The 16122-nt window shown below is 43.7% G+C and overlaps 1 protein-coding gene and 1 pseudogene across 2 annotated transcripts; one reads left to right on the forward strand and one right to left on the reverse strand.

The window, feature by feature from the left end:
• Positions 1 to 289: 289 nt before the first annotated feature.
• LOC308579133 (uncharacterized protein) lies at positions 290 to 11727 on the reverse strand. Its single transcript, XM_081179895.1, has 2 exons — positions 11500 to 11727; positions 290 to 2491 (listed from the first exon to the last, which is right to left on the reverse strand). The coding sequence occupies exon 2, from the start codon at positions 2446 to 2448 to the stop codon at positions 1123 to 1125; it is 1326 nt and encodes a 441-aa protein (XP_081036021.1). The 5' UTR covers positions 2449 to 2491; positions 11500 to 11727; the 3' UTR covers positions 290 to 1122.
• LOC308578685 (nucleic acid dioxygenase ALKBH1 pseudogene) lies at positions 3392 to 4488 on the forward strand (annotated as a pseudogene). Its single transcript has 2 exons — positions 3392 to 3433; positions 3512 to 4488. The product of its transcript is annotated as a nucleic acid dioxygenase ALKBH1 pseudogene (transcript).
• Positions 11728 to 16122: the final 4395 nt, after the last annotated feature.

Here is a 16122-nt window from a genome sequence, read left to right on the forward strand (position 1 = left end):
CTAGCCCCCAGTAGTTTAAAGGATTTGCATGGCAGGGGGTGTGGAGGTGTAGGCAATGCCTACCAAAACAGTCAGGGGAACAGCTGATTAAGATGCTCAGTAGGTCTTGACACAAGGTTCCAGAATAGTATCATGCTGCTTCCTTAACAGGTCAAACTAGAATAAATTATGTAATGAATATAATATCAAACCTGCAAATCTACTCAATTTGCAGGTGACAATTTTTCTACAACTATATATTATGCTGATTGTAGAACTCATCTAAGTGGTAAAGAGTTCACATCACCTCTTTCTTTGTGTGTTAGATGTATTATTCTTTATTTTTTCATCATTCAGCCTGTGCATGCCATTTCTTGTGTAGCCAAGATTTTCACACATATAAAAGTAGGAGATAGCAGCTCATTTGGGAGAACCACAAGGACTGTGTACTCATGGACCATGGAATACTGGGAAGATGGACAGAATGGAATAACCTAGAAAAGGGAACGGTCAGCTGGAATTTTGAACAGAAGCATTCTGCAATTATATATATGATATGCACGTATGACACTGATATTTATATTTATATCTGATATATTTATATACAGACTACACACAGTACTGGATGAGTTAAACAGATCCTTCATCAAGGATGGGTCGTATTCAACTAAGTTGCACTTGGAGGAGACCCATTGAAATTAATTGATCTCACTTAGTCATGTTCATTCTTTACAATGGGTCTATTCTGAGCAGAACTAAAAGTGAATATAACCCTAATCCTTAAAATTGTTGCTAGGAGCTCAGTACAAAAAGGATAGTGCCTTTGATGGCTACCCTTGACTTTGGTCCATGACCTCAGAAAAATCTTGCTGCTATCATAGATGGGATGCTGACACAGACGGACCACTGGGTCTCTGACCCATCATTTCCCATATCTAGTGCACTTTTGCAATGCATGACAAATTATGCCATCACTTTTTCTGTAGCTCCCTGAATCACATTCTCAAGAACAAACATGTTCCTTTTGAATTCATGATACTCCTCTCTTGAACATGCATTGGAAATTCATCCTGTACAACTTGCTCCCAAATACTCTTTGGGTGAACCTCCAAAGAGAAATATCAGTAATGTTTCCTGTGTTTATTACTTCACCACTTCAAATTGTATCTTCTGTAGCACTTTGTTAACTCTGCCTATTAGTGATGTGTTATATCTCCAGAGTATTGTGTCCTTGATCAGGGATTCCCTGGGCAAATCTGGTTGCAAAGGAGACCGACAGTGGAAGACAATTGCAACATCTGCAGGGACTTCCACACTGCCTCCAATCCCCTGAAGGACAGAGTGAACAGACGTCTGAACCACTTTCCTCGGATCAACAATCATTTTCCTTGGGTTTATGATCTCTTTCCTGTTTGGTTCTCGGAGGACATGTTGCAGGATGTTGACTCCAGGTACCATATTCCAAGAATGTGGAACATGAACAGGGGGGAAGGTGAAGACATTATTTGGGAAAATGTGGTTCTCAAAGAGGAAGATACCAATCTCCGGATTTTGTTTCTCAAGGTTTTGCATCAAGGTTTTCCAATTCATATGTTGAACGGGAAGAATAATTTCATCAATGTCATTCAGCAGAACGTACCTGCTCCTGTACATATTCCGGTAGACACAGTCATTCAGAGCAGCGATTTGTCCATAGTAGCCAATTTTGGTCCCATCATTCGTGAAATGCCATTCATTAGAAACACTGAGATAGGATGTGATTGGCCAGGGAACCACCTCCACAGTCCCTTCCACCACATAGAATTGAAGGACTTTCTCCATCAACTGGCTGCAGCTGTTCTTATAGATCACCACTTTCTGCACTCCAAGGAATTTATACATTTCCATGCTCTGCACGAACTGGAGGACGTTGTTATAGTCTCCAAACATGGTGGAGATGCACACTGTGAAGTCCACCAGAGTGCTCTGTCGCTGGCGATTTTTTATTTCAAACCGTGGTGATATGCCACTGTCAGATCCTTCGCCAGATGACTGCAATGCCATGTAACGAGGCTCACAGTATGAGGGTTCCAAACAAATCAAGTCTGTGACCACATACGGAAATCCAAAACGATCCAAGTGGAACTCTATTGCAGCCTTAGAGATAAAGGCCACATCATCAGCTGGGCAACAAAACCAGCAATAGTGGTCCTTAACTTCCTTGTGATGTACAATCCCAATCACCCGAGTCTGCTTTTCCACCCTGTCATCGAAGTATGGAGTGATAATAAAAGATCTGTTGTCACTCAAAGCAGAGATTGAGTTATTGGTGACCCATCCTTTGCAGAGGTCTTTTTCTTTCTGTGCAACAGGTTTGGGTAGTAAAGGGTATTTCTGTATCCGGTAGTAGGAAAGTGTTAGTATAGAGGCAAGAGCCACCAGACATACCACTGTAGCTAAAAAAGTTTTTCTTCGAAAACAGAACATCATTTCCAGCTTGAGATCCACACCAGCATCTGTTCCACTGCTGAGCCTGCAACAGAGAGAAGGTTGTTGAAGTTTTTTAATGTTACATAAAATAGTAATTTTATTGTATTTTAAGTTACTGTGAAAAATCTATGAACACATGATGAGAGCTTGTATTTTTCCATTGCAATATATTCCATGGGCTAGAATTGTGACTGGCCATGGATCTTTGGATAGAATGTCATAATGTTTATTTAGGTTTATGAAGTAGCCCATTCGGAGTCACAGAGTTGTTGCAAGCTGACACAGATCTTCTCTGGGTGTTGCCGAAGATGCAAGCAAGCAGGAAACAGAACGGGACAAAGTTCATTTATTTTTAGCTGGAAAACCTGGTTTGAGATGTTCTAGAGCCTTATACTGGGACCAGTGCATGTAAGAAGGAAAATGTATAACTGAGACAATGTATCAATTACTGTTTTCATAACATTTAAATCAAGTTTCTGAAGTAAAGCTTTAAAACTTAATTATTGTGATGGAATTTTTTTTTCTATACAAGAGACCAGAACAGGGAGAAATATGCAAATATGAATAATTCACTGCAGATATGACTAATTCACAAAGGTGAGGCAGGAAAATCTGTTTGTGGTTATTGACACAGCTCCAATTAATTTCATACTACAACAAAAGGCATCAAACAGTCTGACAGTAAATAAATATATTGCCAGTTCTTAAATATGGGTATGTCAAAACATGCATTCTTCAAATACAGTGTCATATATGCAACAAAAATAGCTAGGTGTATATGAATTGAGTTCAGTATTTAAAAAAATACTTCTAAAGCTCTATAGCAGGGGTGGAGTACCTGAAGCCCAGAGGCTGAATGCAGACCTCCAAGCCTCTCTGTTTGTCCTTTAAGATTCTCACCATCTTTTTTTTTTTTTTTTTTGCTGCTGAGCAGGAATGCCAGATGGATGCAGTTGGGAAGGCTTCTCCTGTGGCAGAGCTGGGGGTGAGTTTTTTAGGGGTGGGTAGGCCAGAAACCCATAAAAGGTGTACTGAGGTGTGGAATTCTTGACTAATTCCTCAGATTGTCAGCTCTCCCCTGAGTTTTTCTTCAGTAAGTGATCACAATGCTTACAGAGCAAGACTGCGTCCAGCCAATGGAAAGCCTATGGTCTCAATAACTACCCAGGGGTTATATTTACCCCAGATCCCTTCATTCCAGGCTGCCAGCATCACTAGTAAAGCAGTGCCTGAAGACGTACACCCAGAAGCCTAATGTGTGCAATTTGGATATGTGCTTGTCTTCTGCGGAGACCGCTGATCTGTGGGGGGAAAGTCAGTATCAGTTGCAAAACAAAAGTTCCAGCAAATGGGCCTCAATAACTTTACTGGAAAAGCTTTGCTGGGTGACTTTGTGTCACCATTATAAATGGAATACAAATAAATATTCAGCCAACCACTACACCCCCTTTCCATCTGACTTGGCTTTCCTCTCGGAGCAAGGAGCTAAAGCTTGTGGTTTTCCACATTTCCAAGGGGAAGCAGGAATTCTGAACTATCATCACTTTGATTCATCTCTGGGAATTCATGTGGATGAGTCCAAATTGGACTGTTTTCAGCCACTTCTATCATTCAGTTTTGGACAGTCATCCATATTTTTGTTAGGGGGGCTGAAACGAGATGAAGCCCCTGTGGCTATGTTCATGCACAGCGGGGACATGATGATCATGTCCGGCTACAGCCGCCTGCTGTACCACGTATGCCCCAGGATTCTGCCCAACCTGGAGGGGAAGCCCTTTCCTTCTTGTCTGGAGCTGCCTCTCTCAGCTGACCTTCCTGAAGACTCTGTTATGGAGCCCTGCTCTCAAGAGGACAAGCAGGTCAGTGCCAAATATCTGCAAGCATCCCATATCAACATGATTGTCAGGCAGGTACCAGCTGAAGGTCAGAGCTTCCCAAGTGAAGCCAGGACAGAGAGAGACCTGGATGTTTCCTCCCTAGGCTCTTATCATGAGGAGCACAGCAAAATAAAAAAAGCACAAGTCTGGTAAAGACAGCTGAAACCTGCAGTTTCCCCTTCCTTCAACATAGACTGTGTTGGTAACAACCCAGGAGCAGCCTGGCTATATGGAGCAGCAACTAAAACAGCAACATACTCATTGGATGTATAACAAAATGTTTTGAACTTTGTGGGCAGAGTACATGGCTCGGGACAAAAGACCACTTGTGTTGTGTTTCTCCCAAGGTCACACAACCAAAGAATGCCACTCCGGTGCTTTGGTTAACACTGTCTGAATATAATATACATTCCTTGGGGAAAGAAAAGATTCTCATCATATCACACCCACTCCCCTGCCACACTCCCTACTGACCCTGCTTCACAGTGTCCTTGAATGTCTTTGCCAGGCTCAAATGTGTGCTGGAAACTCTGGCAATGCCTCTTACTAGACAGAGTGGAGAGGAATGGGTGAGTGTGAAGATGTTAGCCTGTTATACAAAGGCAACATTTACATCAATTGCTCCACTTGCTTTTGCTTCTGGCTCTGCCCACCACTGGCACATGGCCCCCGGAAGGCTGCCCAGTAGGAAATGTGGCCCTTGGGCTGGAAATATCACGCCTGCTATATCAGGGCATCAGTATACATATACTGGGTGCACAAGACAAAGGCGTGTTAGTGCTGTTTCCTGACAAGGTGGACTCAAACTGTATTCCAATAAAATGCTCTATACATGAAGCATGCAATAAAAATGAAATGTAAAAGCATACCGCATCTACTGCAGCACATTGGATGGATGGCGGCAAACAGATTGACATTGAATCCTGACAAGACAGAAGTACTGTTTCTGGGGGACAGGAGGCGGGCAGGTGTGGGGGATTCCCTGGTCCTGAATGGGGTAACCGTGCCCCTGAAGGACCAGGTGCGCAGCCTGGGAGTCATTTTGGACTCACAGCTGTCCATGGAGGCACAGGTTAAATCCGTGTCCAGGGCAGCTGTGTACCAGCTCCATCTGGTACGTAGGCTGAGACCCTATCTGCCCGCGGACTGCCTCGCCAGAGTGGTGCATGCTCTGGTTATCTCCCGCTTGGACTACTGCAATGCGCTCTACGTGGGGCTACCTTTGAAGGTGACCCGGAAACTACAACTAATCCAGGATGCAGCAGCCAGACTGGTGACTGGGAACGGCCGCCGAGACCATATAACACCGGTCTTGAAAGACCTACATTGGCTCCCAGTACGTTTCCGAGCACAATTCAAAGTGTTGGTGCTGACCTTTAAAGCCCTAAACGGCCTCGGTCCAGTATACCTGAAGGAGCGTCTCCACCTCCATCGTTCTACCCGGACACTGAGGTCCAGCACCGAGGGCCTTCTGGCGGTTCCCTCACTGCGAGAAGCCAAGTTACAGGGAACCAGGCAGAGGGCCTTCTCGGTAGTGGCGCCCTCCCTGTGGAACGCCCTCCCACCAGATGTCAAAGAGAACAACAACTACCAGACTTTTAGAAGACATCTGAAGGCAGCCCTGTTTAGGGAAGCTTTTAATGTTTGATGTATCATAGTATTTTAATATTCTTTTGGAAGCCGCCCAGAGTGGCTGGGGAAACCCAGCCAGATGGGCGGGGTATAAATAATAAATTATTATTATTATTATTATTACAGCAGGCAGAAAACAATTACCGTATTTTTCGCTCTATAAGATGCACTTTTTTTCCTAAAAAGCAAGGGGAAATGTGTGTGCATCTTATGAAGTGAACGCAGGCTGCGCAGCTCTCTCTTTTTCCCCAAAAGATATTTATTAAAGTTTTTTTAAAATATAACAATGAAAAAATAAAAAAATAAACAGAAACAAAATACAAAATAAAAACAGTTTAAAAACAAATAATTTTCCATAACATATCTTCCTTACGCTTATTTCCCTAGACCTCCTCATACCTCCCTTCTTTGTATTCCACTTCAATTTGTTAGTTCAGCAAATCCTTACCATTAAGCTTTTACCCATTTATAAACCTTTTCTTTTCGTATCTCCTAAAGCATTACAGCTGGAAACCCCTTAGTTTCTATCCAACATCCTTCTAACATTCATTAATTTTACAATATTTCTGTAAATAGTCTTTAAATTTCTTCCAGTCATCTTTCACCAACTCTTCTCCCTGGTCTCGGATTCTGCCAGTCATTTCTGCCAATTCCATGTAGTCGGCAGCTCTCCCTCTTGCTTGTCCCACTTTGCTGAAAAGGCTTTGCGTTGCTTTCGCTGAAGCCAGAACAGCAAGAGGGAGAGCTGCGCAGCCTGCGTTCATTCCATAAGATCACTCTTGTCGTGATGCCTTAGCCTGATCCTCCCTCCTCCGTCTTCTTCTTCACCAACATTTGATTCAGAACATTTTTTTTTCTTGTTTTCCTCCTCTAAAAACTACGTGTGTCTTATGGTCAGGTGCATCTTATAGAGCGAAAAATATGGTAGGTGGTCTGCCAAGACCCTCAGCAGTTTTCAAGTAGCCCATCTCAGGTGGTGGGGAGCTTGGAAACCTATGTTGTAATGTAAACCGCGTGGTCTTTTGATAAAGGGCAGTACAGTGGTACCTCGAGTTACAAACGCCTCAGGTTACAAACTCCGCTAACCTGGAAGAGTTACCTTGAGTTGAGAACTTTGCCCCAGGATGAGAATAGAAATTGTGTGCCGGTGGCCTCTGGAATAAATTAGGTTCGTAACTAGAAGTACCACATCTTAATTAGTTCCAGAGGTCCATTCTTAACCTAAAACTGTTCTTAACTAAAGACGTGCTTTTGCTAATGGGGCCTCTTGCTGTCACTGCGCCGCCGGCACACAATTTCCATTCTCATCCTGGGCAAAGTTCTCAACTCGAGATAACTCTTCCAGGTTAGTGGAGTTTGTAACCTGAAGCGTTTGTAACCTTAGGCATTTGTAACTAGAGGTACCACTGTATATAAGCGACAAAATTTAAAACTGTACAGAGAGGTAATCATGTTAGTTGGTTGCAGCAAAGAGTTTTACAGCCCATAAAGACTGGCAGAAACCTGAAAGGCTTCGTGGTCCATTATATACCTGCTCAGAGTTGGAGGTCAGTGGGGGATGCACTTCTTAAGGTCGTGCCATAAAGTTTAGCTGAGATCCTAATTCTTGGTTCAAGTTTCCCCTCCTGAGCAAGAAAAAGCTGACGCCATCTTAAAATATTTAAATATTTAAAGGTGGCTGTTGTCTTGCCTCTAAAATGTCTCTTCTCCAGATTAAATGTAGAGCAGATTCTCTTAAATACTAGCTGAAAACTTGTTTTATTTGATGGGAGGGAGAGGAATGGGAAGTCCAAGTTCCATCCCTGACTCCCCTCAACGTATTCTCCATAAGCTGTTTTTGGGGAGAAATGGTCAGTAAAGACCATCCCAAACCAAAAAGCCTTTCTTCTGCAACAAGGAGTCAAATGTGGTCCAACATAATGCATTTTTATGTGATATTTTCACAAATATGTATATTTTTTATGCGTACTTTAGTCTATGCAAGTTTGTGCACATAGCTTGGCTGGAGAACTACACTGCAAAATTTGGAGAAGGTAAAGTTTTTAAAGATGACCATGGTTCAGTTCCTATACTGTTTCAGAAAATGGAAATTGCTCTACTGGGCAACTACTTGAGGATTTTATGAACGCAGCAGAGTAGGCCTTCTTTGTCACCATAGCAGGCACAATCATATGGTCTTACAGGGCAGTCACACCTGTAACAGATATTGCACCCCTTGCACTCCAGCTGTTTCCAAGCCTTTATCCTTGCCTGGAGCTCCCCAATAAACACGAGAGCTACCAGAACTCCACAGATCCATAGACGGCACTCAGGTGCAATTGTGTCCATGCCTCACTGTGCCCTCCTATTCCATAATACAGGTGTGAGCCTTCCTTAAAAAAAACAACAGCAAGAGAGCTTTAATCTAACATTTTTAGAGAATTAATTTGTTTCAGCATTGGTAATTTGTTATGCAATTTATGATTTTATACTTTTCATAAAGTTTAACTATCTCATTGTGCACCACCAATATATATTACAGCATGCACACACAAATTATATAATTAAACTGCTTCTTTAAAAACCATATTTGGACTAGTGGTGGAGCATATGCCCGCGCTGCCCAGGGCAGGCGTACTCCCGAGGGGCGCAGGGCGCATAGGGTGCCCTCCATGGCGCAGGATAGCTGCTTGGGTGCATGGAGCGGCATGTGTGCCCTGCAGCTGGGGGCAGAGTGAGCCACTAATGGTGGACATTCGGCACACCTCCTGTCGCAACTCCCAAGCCTCCCTCAAGCTGTCAAAATGAAGGGGAAGGGGGGAATGCTGCTGGCAAAGTGGCGCAGCTCCTCCTCCTTCCCCCCGACAGCTCAGGGTAGGCTTGGGACCCTCAGCAAAGACACCTGGGGCGGTCTGCCCCACCCCACCCCTTCTTCTGCCCCGATTTGGACCTGGCCATTATAGCCAATTATTACTCAGTCTCAAATCTTCCGTTTCTGGGCAAGGTGACTGAGCAGATGGTCACAGAACAACTCCAGGCACGTCTGAGGGATGTGGACCATTTGGATCCCTTCCAATCAGTATTCAGGCCCCATCATGGGACTGAAAACTGCCTAGTAGATGATCTCCAGCGGGTTAGGGACAAAGGTGAAAGCTGTTTCCTAGTTCTGCTGGATCTCAGCACCTTTTGATACCATCAACCTAGGCTCCTTCCTTCTGGGCCATGTCCAGAAAGTGGTGTAGGGGGATGAGTGTTTGGACCCCTGGGCACTCACTTGTGGGGTGCCTCAGGGCTTCGTACTCTACCCCATGCTTTTCAACATCTATATGAAACCACTGAGGGAGATCATCAGGGGTTTGGACTGGGTATTTACCAATATGTGGATGGTACCCAGCTCTACCTCTTGTTTAAATCGGAACCAGTGAGTGACTGGATGCGGTTGGAGGATGGATGGTAGGACTGTTTCTGGGGGACACAGGATGGGTAGGTGTGGGGGACTCCCTGGTCCTGAATAACTGTGCACAGCCTTGGAGTCATTTCGGACTTAGCTGTCCATGGGTGTAGCCAGGATTTTTGTTGTGGGACAGGGCTTGGTTCAGGGGAACATGATTGGTCAGTTAGATAGTTTTACTTGACCTGGGGGCGGGGGGCTGCCTCCTGCACCCCATTAGTTACACCCATGTAGCTGTCAATGGAAGCTCAGGTTAATTATGTGTCCAGGGTAGCTGTCTACTAGTTCCACCTGGTACAATGGCTGAGACCCTACCTGCCTGCACCCTGTCTCGCCAGAGTGGTATACGCTCTGGTTATCGGACTACTGCAATGTGCTCTATGTGGGGCTATCTTTGAAGATGGCTTGGAAGCTACAATCCAGAATGCAGCAGCTAGACTGGTGACTGGGAGCAGCTGCCAGGACCATAGAACAACAATCCTAAAGGATCTACATTGGCTCCCAGTACATTCAGACACTCCAATAGTCCCTATTTTCCAGAAGCTGTCCTGGTTTCTGATTTGATCCTGGAATGTCCTGCTTTTCCTTAGGATGTCCCTATTTTCACTGGAGAAATGTTGGAGTGTATGGAGTTATCCAACCCCCAAGCCATCTGAAGGTAATCCTATATTGGGAAGGTATTTAAATTTTAATGTTTTATTATGTTTTTATATATGTTGGAAGCTGCCCAGAGTGCTGGGGCAACCCAATAAGATGTGTGGGGAATAAATGGTAAAATTATCATTATGGAATGGGATGTCCTTATTTTAATCAGAGAAATATTGAAGTGCATGTACATTTCTGAGCACAATTCAAAGTGTTGGTACTGACCTTTAAAGCCCTGAACAGCCTTGGCCCCATATACCTGAAGGAGTGTCTGCACCCCCATTGTTCAGCCCAAACACTGAGATCCAGCTCTAAGGGCCTTCTGGTGGTTCCCTAACTGCGAGAAGTGAAGCTACAGGGAACCAGGCCATAGCTGTCAACTTTTCCCTTTTCTTGCAAGGAATCCTATTCGGAATAAGGGAATTCCCCTTTAAAAAGGGAAGAGTTGACAGCTATGAACCAGGCAGAGGGCCTTATTCATAGTGGCACCCACCTTGTGGAACATTCTCCCATCAGATGTGAAGGAGATAAAGAATTACACAACTTTTAGAAGACATCTGAAGGCAGCCACTGGTACAGGGAAGTTTTTGATGTTTGAACTTTTACTGTGTTTTTATATATTTTGTTGGGATAAATAATAGAAATATAATAATTTTTCTATAATCTATCTATCTATCATCTATCTACACACATACACACACACACACTCACACAAGTGGATCTACTATGAAACTAATGATGCTTAAGCTTCAGGTCTCCTAATCGGGGGGGGAGGGGGAGGGGGCAGAAGCAACTTTAGTCTGCATTGCTTTAAAAAATTGGGTCTAGTGGCTTGACTCAAATAGATTAATTTTTGTTGTATATATTTGGACAGTCAAACCTCATGATACGGACGCTTCAGGTTACGCGTTTTCGGATTGCAGACCGTAGGAAACCCAGAAGTACCGGAAGGGGTTACTTCCGGGTTTCGCAGCTCGCGCATGCACAGAAGTGCCAAATCGTGCCCGCGCCGGCGCAGCGCTTCAGGATGTTCCCCCATCATGGATTACGTCCGCAACCTGAGGTTCCACAACAATCCCATAGTTTGAGAGTCAGTAGCACAGAGGTTGTAAAGGATCACATTTATACTAAATAACTAAGCGGATGAGACCCACACAAAGACCTCAAATCTATAACACGCATAGCAGCAGGACATAAGCAAAATTAATTAATTAATAAAAAATATTAGTAAAAACAGCAATTACTGGAGAAGAGAAAAGTCATCAGCCAAAGAGAAAACCCTCCAAACAGCTTCAAGTAACTGCTAATGTCTTCTAAAAGATCCAGGTTTATGTACTTCCTACATATATTATTAAAATGTTACTACCATTAAGCAAAGCACATTTTTTTAATGTTTTTCAGAGACCACCAAGGAGCGTAATTAACACATTTAGCACAACAAGACAAAGGTAAAATGGGACACAGTACCTGCTTTTGTCTTCAGGTCACACAGGAAAGTGCCAGTTGTCTATTTCCCTCCTCCTTTTCAGCCTACAAATAAAAAACCAGAAAATCCCCCAGAGCAAGCATGTTTCAAAAACACTTCCTGGATCAGAAAAGTTAATGCAAAGAATCCCCAGCTCTTCCAATCTATCCCAAAAATATGTATAAGACCATCAGCCAATAGTCTGATGTCTTGTCTTGTTCATCGCAGGAGAAAAGTAAGAGATGAGAAGATCCAGAGACACGTCACAGTATGCAAAATATTTTAGCAGGAACAGCTAGTCACTACATTGAGTTTAGTGGAAAAACAAGCCTAACAAGTGGCTGAGGAAAGGAGATCATAATCTGCTGTTCTTTGAAGGAAAGTCTAGCTGTGATTCACCATCTGACTGCGATGTTGACCCAGAAAAGGGAGAGAGAAGAGACATACCTGGGCATCATGAACTGAATTAGATGGGAGAGCTTTCAGTGTGCAGTTCACATTTTCCTGATCTCTCCCTCTCTCCTTTTCATCTAATCCAGGTGTCACCCTGCCTGTCCTGAGCAGCTGTTTGGAACCAGTAATGAGCTCAATTTGGGTGAATGAACTGAAGCTTGATCCACGCAAATAAGAAGTGCTGTTAGGTAATAACATATTACCAAAGGATGAAAGTGGTTCTCATGTTCTGGAAACCCACAGATTAAATGACTGCAACATGCCAGATTCAGGTCTGCCACCGAGTTACACCTTCAAATTACATTTTGGACAAGGTGCAGTCTATAAATATTATTTATAAATAATCTGGGAGGAGATTTCAAACCATTCAGAAGCATCCACACAGATGCTAGATTGTTGACTGGGACCAGCTGAATGGGGGTCATATTTTCAGTTCTTGGGGTTTCTCCAGATGGCCTGTTTATGGAGCATTTGTTCTGATTTGTTTGCAGGGTGCTTATATGATAATGAGCATTTTTCCTGTGTCCAAGCTTATTTGCTTCTGGGCTGTTTCTAAGTGTTCCCATGGGTTATTCGTTCATCCCATACTTTTCTATGCATTTCCCAGTCACTTAACACAAAGTCTGGCTCTTTTTTAAGAGCAGAGTTGTGGTTCTAGAGTGACAGAGAACTTCTCAACTCTAGGATTTCCCTGCCCTCAGAACAGTGAAACTCTTAAACATCTTGGCCAGGTGCCAGTCTGTTTCTGAGTAAGTGTCCAGAGTGTGTTAAGTATAAGGTTGCCATCTTTGTTCTGGCAAAACAGGACAGGGTGTGGTGGAGGGGTGAGATGATTTTTCTCCAAGCTGGTGCTGAATGACTTTTAAGCAATACAATACAATCCACACATAGTGGCGGAGTTTCATGCTCCCTCACCAGGGGCGTAGAGCAGACGGGGCAGGGCTGGTGCGCATCCCAGGGGTGTGGCGTGGCGCCTGCGGGGGCGTGGTGCCCAGTGTGGGCAGGTGGGGCAGCCGCGAAGGCACCCCATTGGGATCATGTTGCCGGGGGCGGTGCACTCCCCCTGCACTCCTCTTCCTCCGCCACTGTCTACACACACACACACACACACACACACACACACACACTTGTAAATCTCTGTGCTTTGCTAACCAGAGTTTAAATACATGACCTTTCACACACATGCAGTACTGTTCAGTCATACCTTGGGTTACAGATGCTTCGAGTTGCATTTTTTCGGGTTACGGACCACCAAAACCTGGAAGGCGGTTGCGCATGCGCAGAAGCGCTAAATCACTCATTGCACATGCGCAGAAGTGCCAAATCGCAACCCGCATGTGCGCAGACATGCCGCTGCAGGTTGTGAACACTGTGGGTTGCGGACGTGCATCCCGCACCGATCACGTTTGCAACCCTATCGTCCACTGTACAACGATACATGCAGGCCAGGACAAAATAAACAAATAAATAGAGGAGCATATTCTGATGAGGGGGTGAGCTTTGTTCCACATGTTAAATTTCTGAAAAAAGAGAAGATAAAAGACAGACCGGGGGGGGGACGACCTTGTGGGGAGCTACTTCTCTCCCACCCTCCTCTCTCAAATATTATGCAGATAACTATGATCAGAACTGGAATTTCTGGGCTACATTGAGACAAAACTGTTTGTTTCTAGAGACTTGGACCTTAGTCATGACCTGGTGACTAAAGAAATAATCTATTCAGTGGTGGTATCCCCACTGATGGGACATAGGAAGCTGTCCTATCCTGAGTCAGACCATTGGTCCATCTAGATTAGTGGTGTCTACACTGACTGGCAGAAGCTCTCCAGGGTTTCCAACAGGGTTTCCAACATTCTCAGCCCTACCTAGAAATTCCAGAGATTGAAACTAAGACATTTTGCAGGCAAAGCACATGCTCTACTAATGGGCTATGCCTGTTCCCCAATAAATGTACCTGACTTTGAAGCATATGCCCCCAGAATTTCAACCTGGGTCTTTAAGTATGGCAATAAAGGATATATTCTACTGTTGATGATATTGTAGCACAATCCCTCCTCCTCTTCCAATCTTCCCCATCCAGACTGGCCTAGGGACAACCAGTCAGTTCCATTCCATGGAATCATTGCCATTAACCCAATTGTCCCACGGAAAAGGATTCAACCCATGGAATCATTGTCATTGTCCCAATTTTCCAAGGACAGTCCTGGAATTACAGAAGCTTCTGATTTGATCCCAGAATGTCCCAGTTTGCCTTTTCCTCCCCCTCCATGTTTCGGAGAAAAATTAAAAGAGAAGCGGGGGGGGGGGATATATTTCTTTTTATAACGAAAATAAAATACCTGTGCCAAATTAAGGCATACAAAGTCCTTCCTACAATTTCAAAGGAAAATGTTACCAAGCCACTATAAATTCTTTAATTGCAATGCTTCAACTGCCAGCCATTTCTTAGGAAACATATGAAGTCTTTATTCCTTTATTGTAAATGGAGCCTTACCTTATCTACTCAGAAGTAAGTCCCATTGTATTAAATGGAGCTTACTCCCTAGTGACTCAGTAAAGACTGGGCAGCCTTACACTGCAATCCGAAGCATTTTTACATGGTTGGCGCTGTGGTCTAAACCACAGAGCCTAGGACTTGATGATCAGAATGTCGGAGGTTCGAATCCCCACGATGGGGTGAGCTCCCCTTGTTCAGTCCCTGCTCCTGCCAACCTAGCAGTTCAAAAGCACGTCTATGTACCGCTCCGGCAGGAAGGTAAACAGCGTTTCTGTGCTCTGCTCGGGTTCGCCAGAAGCGGCTTAGTCATGACCCAGAAGCTGTCTGCGGACAAACACCGGCCCCCTCGGCCTATAGAGCGAGGTGAGCGAGCAACCCCAGAGTCGTCCGTGACTGGACCTAAGGGTCAGGAGTCCCTTTACCTAAGCCCCACTGAGTTCAATAGGATTCACTGTCTGGTATGTTCCTGCTCATTCTCACAGTTTCTATTATTACTACTATTATTATTACTAATATTATTATTATAATTATAACTTTTTCCTTTCTTTTAGGAGTAACTCAAATGTCCCAGAGACTGAGATAATTTGCTTCTCTATGCAACTACAGCAGCCCAAGGAATATATGCCCAGAAATGGAGGAAGGGAGCAGTACCAACAACGGAGGAATGGCAGATGAAAATGATGCAAAAGGGAATGTATGGTATTATTATGGTTTGTTGGAAAAGAATATGTAAGGAAAACAATAAAAATTCATTTATAAAAAAAGAAAATGATGCAATATGCAGAATTGGCAAGCCTAACCAGTCAAATAAGAGATCAAGAAGAAAGGATATTTAAGGAAGATTGAAAAATGTTTGTAGAATATTTGAAAAATCACTGTAAACTGGTTAGAACGTTAGCAGGTTTAGAGTAAATCCAGCAGTAAAATATATGTTGATGTAATAGAGAAAGGGAAAAACCTGGAATAGAATACGCAGCAGTAAGGGGTAGTCAGAAGGAACCATGGGGGGGGGGTTAATTCAATCTTTTGTTTTGTTTATGTTATCATGAAAAATTATAAATAAAACTTTAAAAATAAAATATTTTTTTATTTAATTCCATTTATCTGTGGAAGGTGGTGTAATTGGCTCAAGGGCACCAATGTACGTAGGTGTGCATATGATATCTATGTATATAGTGAGATCAAATGTGGGAGAAGCCTTCTGATGTATAATTAGATGTCCCTATTTTCATTGGAGAAATGTTGGGGTGTATGCATTCCATCATCAGTGCCTAGACTAGGATCTCTTAAGTGTTTACATTCTCTCACACAGGCCAGACCGGCAAAACTTGTTCTGGATTCCAACCATGTGGACAAAGATGTGACTCAACAGGGCCATTCAGCTACTCTAACCTGTTTTGGATGCTGTTGCTTAAAGAGACCAATATTAAGCAACAACTAAGAGAAGAATAGAACTCACTGGCAATGACTCACATGGATCTGGGGCGGGAATTTCCATGCTTCCTTTTCCCTCTGTATGCTTTCCACACAAATGCATACTCCCAAACCTCTGCTGCTGATACTAGGCTTGGATTATTGCATTACATTATTGCATCCTTGGCAGATAACCCTGGCTATGCAGGAATATGTCAAATGAAAAGAGATGTTCACACACTCTCAATATACGTGTATCACC

This window comes from Podarcis bocagei (assembly GCF_964188305.1).
Source record: "Podarcis bocagei genome assembly, chromosome: Z".
In the NCBI taxonomy this organism is placed as follows: domain Eukaryota; kingdom Metazoa; phylum Chordata; class Lepidosauria; order Squamata; family Lacertidae; genus Podarcis; species Podarcis bocagei.

Coding starts and splice junctions, on each gene's coding strand:
- LOC308579133 (XM_081179895.1), bottom strand. CDS start 2,448: ATGATGTTCTGTTTTCGAAGAAAAACTTTTTTAGCTACAGTGGTATGT.